The sequence below is a fragment of the Phyllobates terribilis genome, unplaced genomic scaffold (assembly GCF_046119375.1).
Source record: "Phyllobates terribilis strain yellow unplaced genomic scaffold, ASM4611937v1 Scaffold_1__5_contigs__length_1240528914, whole genome shotgun sequence".
Lineage (NCBI taxonomy): Eukaryota > Metazoa > Chordata > Amphibia > Anura > Dendrobatidae > Phyllobates > Phyllobates terribilis.
In genome coordinates, this window is record NW_027362761.1 from 253,638,201 (window position 1) to 253,645,993 (window position 7,793).

Sequence of the window (7,793 nt, forward strand, 5' to 3'; positions counted from 1 at the left end):
ACTTTTGGCAGTGTGGTCAGGTGCCAAGTCCTGCTGGAGAATGAAATTTCCATCTCCAAAAAGCTTGTCAGCAGAGGGAAGCATGAAGTGCTCTAAAATTTCCTGGTAGACGGCTGCGCCGACTTTGGTCTTGATAAAACACAGTGGACCTACACCAGCGGATGACATGGCTCCCCAAACCAACACTGATTGTGGAAACTTCACACTAGACCTCAAGCAGCTTGGATTGTGGCCTCTCCACTCTTCCTCCAGACTCTGGGACCTTGATTTCCAAATGAAATGCAAAATTTACTTTTCTCCTTGACCCAGGTAAGACGCTTCTGGCATTGTTTATTGGTCATGAGTGACTTGACACAAGGAATGTGACACTTGTAGCCCATGTCCCGGATACGTCTGTGTGTGGTGGCTCTTGAAGCAATGACTCCAGCAGTCCACTCATTGTGAATCTCCCCCAAATGTTTGAATGGCCTTTTCTTAACAATCCTTTTAAGGCTGTGGTTATCTCAGTTGGTTGTGCACTTTTTCCTACCACTCAACTTTCCATTAATATGCTTGGATACAGCACTCAACAGCCAGCTTCTTTAGCAATGACCTGTTGTGGCTTACCCTCCTTGTGGAGTGTGTCAATGACTGCCTTCTGGACATCTGTCAAGTCAGCAGTCTTCCCCATAATTGTGGAGCCTACTGAAACAGACTAAGATCTTTTTAAATGCTTAGGAAGCCTTTGCAGGTGGTTTTGTTAATTTTTCTAATTTACTGAGATAATGACTTGTGTTTTCATTGGATGTAAGCCATAATCATCAACATTAACAGAAATAAACACTTGAAATAGATCACTGTTTGTAATGACTATATATAATATATGAGTTGCACTTTTTGTATTGAAGAACGGAAATAAATTAACTTTTTGATGATATTCTAATTTTTGAGAAGCACCTGGAGGGACACACGCCATTGTTGTGGTCAGTTTCAATTGCTTTGGTGTGTAGTACTGCAACACAACAATAGTAACAAGAAATCAAGAAGACAGAAGTCTTAAGTCAAAGCACAAATATAGTTTTATTCTTTCAAATATTATATAAATTATCCCTAAAAGCCCATTCTAAGTTCCGCTAATACATTGTTATATTGTTTTGTCATACACAAGTATCATAATTATTCATCTTTATTATATTGTATATTGAAAACAAAGTTCATGTAAAGAGACAAACTATACATAAAAGATAGATATCCCGATGGAACACAGGTCTGCATTCAGCCTCATGGGAGAGCCCACCTGTGAAGATGTCATATCCACCCACGTCATTAAATGCACAAAAGAAAACGAATCTGTACAGATCACAGAATTCACGTGATTGACGGACACAAAACAGCTTTGTGTCTTGCATAAAATGATTCATTATGATCTCATATCAGATTAATGAAAAAAAAAAAAAAGATCACAACAAGATAATTACGAACACCTCCCTAAGTCCTCTGATGCTCACACCTAGGCTTCGAAGCAATAAGAATCCCATGTCAGTCTAAAAAACAATAACTTATAAGTGAATTGACATAATAGCTGTTGCTTCACATAAGCACCAGTGGGGAGGCTCATGTCAGCATGTGCTAAACCTACAATTACAGATTTTTGCATGACAAACTTTATCCTCTAGGGCAAAAAAATACCTGGATTAAGTATATGACTAGATCTGGAATTTGAATAGAAGAATTACGTTTTTCCATAAGAAATTGAAAACCAGACCTCTACACGTAATGGCACCAGCCCTGGTATCTGTGTGTGTTTTCTGATAGGATCAGATCCCCATCGAGTGCGTTTCCACTGTGCGGCCATCGCAGACAGATCATGCTGATGAGCGAGAGCAAGTGAGCGCATGGGTTTGTGGGTGACACCTCAGAGATACCAAAAACTCAAGCGCACATCCTCCGCTGCAAGTGAGCATGGCTTATAGCCGCATACAGTAGCTGCATTATAGGATTGTACCTATAGGGTATGTTCACGTCGCTTCTTTTTTCCACAGGGTTCAGCTCATGAAACACTAGAAAGAATTGTCACATTCATTTGTAAAGGAAAAATTACTTGGTGGTCAGGTTTTTGAATGTTTTTTTCAACACTTCAGGCTTTCAAAGACGCCGAGTGTTTAAAACAAGTGACAAGTCCTCTGGAGTTTTCTGCTAGGAACACACTCAATACCAGTACAATACGAACGGTAGGGTTTTCTTCATTGCCTTATGCATTTCCAAAAGGTCCACAAAACGGCAGTAAAGACATGCAAAAAATGCTGACAAAAACGCTGTCTCATCTGCCCACCACTCCACCCGTGCTCTCCATTCTGCCAATAACCCAAGACTAACATCCTAGTCTTTCCCGTACTGCACCAGGTCTCTGGAATGCGCTACCCCAGCCAATCAGGTTAACTCCCAGAGTCCACAGTTTTACACATGTCCCTCCAAAAAAACACAACTAACTTTTCGTGGTTCTCCTTCAGAACCTTGGCTCTCCTATCATGGGTTTCCCCCACACGTCATAGCTATACACAGACTGGCGAGCTACCTTTTTATCAGAGATGGTCAGATTATACAATACGAGCACGTTCACCTTTTCTGTCACCCTTGCTATAGATCAGGGATGACACACAGAGGGCCAAAATAAAAAACAGACAAAGTCTTGGGCTAACCAGCATACAGAATAATGGCCCCCCACATAAGGGTGGTGGTTCTGGTGTCACGGGCCTGAGTTTGACAAGTATGCTATAGATTGTAAGCTCTTGCACCCTCACTTTTGTATCAATTGTTGAATATTGATAATATCTAATTGTGTAGTACTTACACCCTCTGAATTTTGGTGCTGTTGTATAAACCGCTACATTATACAATACATTTTTCATGACCTTATATTACATATAATAATATTCACCAGCTGAAGACAAATCCTCCAGACATATGTAGATTAGACACTGGGAGCTTTGGAAATATATTGTGCTTAGAAGATCCTAATGGAGATCAGTAACAAGAAGGATGGAGAGTGACAGAAATCACTGAGAAGCCTGCAGATCTTAGGCTATGTTCACATGTCCAGTAGCAATCCATCCGCAGACACAACTTTAGTCCATTTCTAATAAAGCATCTTTGATGAATCCGTTTAAAATTTAAGTCTAAGGAAAATGGATCCGTTATTTAGCCATCTATTTTTCTTTCATTTGAATAGGGTCCGTTTTTTTGGTTACTGGATCCGTATCAAATGGAAGAGAACAGATGGTTATTTAATGGATCTGTTTTCCTTGTCAATGTAAAAAAAAAAAAAAAGGATTATTGCTGCTGGATCCGTTTCCAACTGATCATTACTGGACATGTGAACATAGTCTTAGGCTGTGTTCGCATGTCCAGTAATCGTCAGAACGGATCCAGCAGCAAAGTTGTGCAGACAAGTAGACACCTTATCACCGGTGAAGTCACTTCCTGAGGAGCCATCAGCCCCGGGCGATCACACTCAGACATCCTCAGCAGCAGCAGTCTGGGAATGTGCCGGCAGGTGAGCGATGTGCTGGACAATCCGCCATCCGAACCATCGGCAGCACAATGATTCACACCAGTATGCTGCAGGTTTCACAGTATTCGGTAGATTGTACAGATAATCGGAGCAATCTGCGATCGCATCTATATGAGCGACTCCCAAACATCCAGGCTCAGGGTCACTGCAGTCTGGTACTGACTCCACACAAAGCTCCCAGCAGGAGAGCACAGGGGATGCGAGCGCCACAAGAGGGAAGCCGGCACTGCAGCCGGCACTGCAGCCACAAGAGGGAAGCCGGCACTGCAGCCAGCGCAGCCACAAGAGGGAAGCCGGCACTGCAGCCAGCGCAGCCACAAGAGGGAAGCCGGCACTGCAGCCAGCGCAGCCACACACAGATCGGGGAGAGCCACGCAGCAGCAGCACTCACCAGCTTGCGCAGAGAGACCTCGTCCATAGCGGAGAAGCGCTCGTCAGACATATCTATGTCACCGCTGAGCTGCTCCAGTCTCCTGCTCCGGCCGCTAGCCATGGACTTCTGAGCTCTCGCACACCAAAAACTTCAAATCACTACGTTTCCGCTCATGTCTCCGCCCATTTCCGCGCCCCTTAAAAATCACCCAATTATGATCCAAGAATGATCAGTAAGGCACGCCCATCAGACAGCGGAGTGGAGGAATTGAATTCTGAGGACACGCCCCTCCGCGAGGTGTGCCGGGAATTGTAGTTTGAATCGGAGAAGGTAGGTGCAGGTAAATAGGTCTGCTTTAAATTAGAACTGTCATTTCCAACGGTCTACAGCGCCATCAATGAGCCTGCTGTGTGTGACTGCGGGGAGGGGAGGGTGGCGTCACCTGGAGGAGCCGAGGTATAATGACAGCAGCCAGTGAGTCACCGAGGAGTCGCCAATAAACTGGACGGATTCTATTTTCCTTTGGGAATGCACCACATACTCACCTCCTGCCTCTCCTCTATACACACCCCCACCATTATTTGCTTTACCACGTGCCTTTCCTTGGGATCAGAGGCACAACTCACTAATCTTTGATATTCTTTACCTGCCCTGTAAATATGTAATACATGGCTAACAGTAACAACTATAGGTAATCACATGGCTGTTATGTAAGTAAATAGATGTGTGTGTATATATATATATATATATATATATATATATATATATATATATATATATATATATATACACACACACAGTTGTAGAAGTAAATGATCTACCTACAGAGGAGATGAGATGAGAGACAGCAGTTGAAAAAGAAAAAAAACTCTAAGGACGGTTTTCCACAGACGCCTTTCGCAGTCTGATGCATGGACTGGTCACGGAACCCGACAGCCGTCGATCAATGAAACACGGATGTGTGAAACCAGCCTTACTCCCTAGAACAATGATTTGAACAGATGAGAATTGTTTTTTTTTTCTGTTTAATAAAGTCATCTTTTTTCGGTCGCAGGTAATAACTTTTATTCCCTATCGATCATTGTCAGTTGAAAATATTGCAACTTTTGACCTTAAATTGATGGTTCGAAATACAAATTAATTTTCGCCACAGGGTTGGCGTTGGTCTCTGGAAGCCGGGTATTTTGACAATGCACACTGACAGTTCACTCTGTTGCCGGCTCGTTCCTGCTGATCTGAGCCGGTGAGAGAGCGCACTGTCTTTTGCAGATCGCACAGCGAGTAGCCCAGGCCCTGAAATGAGCGTCACCGATGGCGCTTTGTTTCAGGGAGGAGGCAGGGGCTGTGCCAGTGACCGCAGCCTCTGCTCCTGATGATGCTTTGCTTGAGTATCCCGTCATGTACTGGGATTCTCAAACGAAGCATCATCAAAAAGCTCAATCTCGAGCCATGGCGACTTAATGGATGAACACTCTGTAGGAAGATCAATCTTGTGCAAGCCTAGATAGGTCCACCAGGGTCTTCTCCACTGTTATCTTGATAGTATCAAGCCATCGCGTTACTGGTCTTCCTCTTTGCCTTGTTCCTTCTACACTGTGTTCCAAATTATTATGCAAATAATATTTTCTCAGATTTTCCCAAATTACCTATATGAATTGCAGTCATTGTAATTTTCCAGTCAAATAACTATTAGAGTACAATTGAAAGGTTTTTGTACAAACTGCCTATGATAACAGTATATTTTTAAAAAAATAAAAAACTCAAAATGCATGTTCCAAATTATTATGCACAGCAGAGTTTTCAACCTTTTCATTTTAATAAAGAACAAAAAAATTGTCATTTTTGAAATTATAAGCATTAGCAGGTTATTACAAACTGAAATCAAACAGTTTTCAACTCAAAACTTTATTCTAAGTGATGTTACATTTGCACATAGGACCCCTTGTTTGAAAGGAGCTTCTGAACTCTCTCGTCCATTGAATTTGTCAGGTTTTGGATGGTTTCTGCTTTAATTGTTTTGCATGAGGACAGAATACCCTCCCAGAGCTGTTGCTTAGATGTGAACTGCCTCCCGCCATCATAGACACTCCTTTTGATGATGCTCCAGAGGTTCTCAATGGGGTTGAGGTCAGGGGAGCATGAGGGCCACACCATAAGTTTGTCCCCTTTTATGCCCATAGCAGCCAGAGATGCAGATGTGTTATGTGCAGCATGAGACGGGGCATTATCATGCATGAAATGATCTCGATGGTCCAGATGGATGGAGTGGAGGATGGCTGGTTGATGGAAACCCGATGCAAACACGGCTACGAAGCTAACAAGGAGGAGGTGGAGTAATGTTTTGCGCTGGAATCATGGGGAGAGAGATTGTCAGCCCTTTTAGGATCCCTGAAGGGGTAAAGATGAACTCCATAATGTATGTTGAGTTTCTCAAACAGCACTTCCTTCCATGGTTCAAGAAGAAGAACCGTGCATTCTGCAGCAAGATCATTTTCATGCATGATAATGCCCCATCTCATGCTCCACATAACACATCTGCATCTCTGGCTGCTGTGGGCATAAAAGGGGACAAACTTATGGTGTGGCCCCCATGCTCCCCTGACCTCAACCCCATTGAGAACCTCTGGAGCATCATCAAAAGGAGTGTCTATGATGGCGGGAGGCAGTTCACATCTAAGCAACAGCTCTGGGAGGGTATTCTGTCCTCATGCAAAACAATTAAAGCAGAAACCATCCAAAACCTGACAAATTCAATGGACGAGAGAGTTCAGAAGATCCTTTCGAACAAGGGGTCCTATGTGCAAATGTAACATTGCCTAGAATAAAGTTTTGAGTTGAAAACTGTTTGATTTCAGTTTGTAATAACCTGCTAATGCTTATAATTTCAAAAATGACCATTTTTTTGTTCTTTATTAAAATGAAAAGGTTGAAAACTCTGCGGTGCATAATAATTTGGAACATGCATTTTGAGTGCAGTTTGAGTTTTTTATTTTTTTAAAAATATACTGTTATCATAGGCAGTTTGTACAAAAACCTTTCAATTGTACTCTAATAGTTATTTGACTGGAAAATTACAATGACTGCAATTCATATAGGTAATTTGGGAAAATCTGAGAAAATATTATTTGCATAATAATTTGGAACACAGTGTATTCTTCTGACCATTATGTCCTTCTCCAGTGAATGCTTTCTTTGTAGTAGCTTGGTGATCCTTGCTTCAAGTGACATGTCTGGCTTGATTTGTCCTAAGACTGATTGGTTTGTTCTTCTTGCCATCCTTGGTATTGATAACTTCCTTCTTCAGCACCACATTTTGAAGGCGTTGATTCTTCTTCTGTCTTGTTTCTTTATCGTCCAGGTTTCACATTCATATGTTACCACAGAAAAGACCAGACTATGTATGAGCCGTTTCTTCATCGCCAGTGAAATGTTCCTTGATTTGGAGACCTGGTCCAGTGACTTCACTGTTGATTTGCCCATAGCTATTCTCCTATTGACTTCCAGTGTCGTTACTGCATCTTGAGTGGCAAGAGGTTTTTTTCCCTTTTATATAGCAAGTAGGAAAACAAAACGTTAGATAGTGTAGTTAGGGAAGTACTGTAAAGGGAATTTTTCATTAAAGCATATTAGAAAATAGTTTGGATTATGGCATTAAATAGATAGGGATTTAGAATGAAAATTACTTTGTATTTCGTACCATTCCCTTAACCATATTGAAAGCTGTTCTAAACCTGGAAAATGTCACCCAAAGATAATGAAAAATTAAGATTAAAAGGACCCTGTTTAGAAGTTGTCCTCTACAAATCATGAAGAGCTGTTGGAACATGTAAATCACTTTCTATGTTGAGGACAGGCGCTTCATCAGGTTTC

General features: G+C 42.0%; 1 protein-coding gene across 3 annotated transcripts in view; it reads right to left on the reverse strand.

Moving 5' to 3' along the window:
* The window catches only part of SMTN (smoothelin), a 123,474-nt gene extending 119,367 nt beyond the window's left edge, over positions 1 to 4,107 (reverse strand). For all 3 annotated transcript variants that reach the window (XM_073671179.1, XM_073671177.1, XM_073671178.1), the window contains exon 1: positions 3,942 to 4,107. In XM_073671179.1, coding sequence (XP_073527280.1) covers positions 3,942 to 4,043 — 102 coding nt within the window. In that variant the 5' untranslated portion in view covers positions 4,044 to 4,107. The remainder of the gene's footprint in view (positions 1 to 3,941) is intronic.
* Positions 4,108 to 7,793: the final 3,686 nt, after the last annotated feature.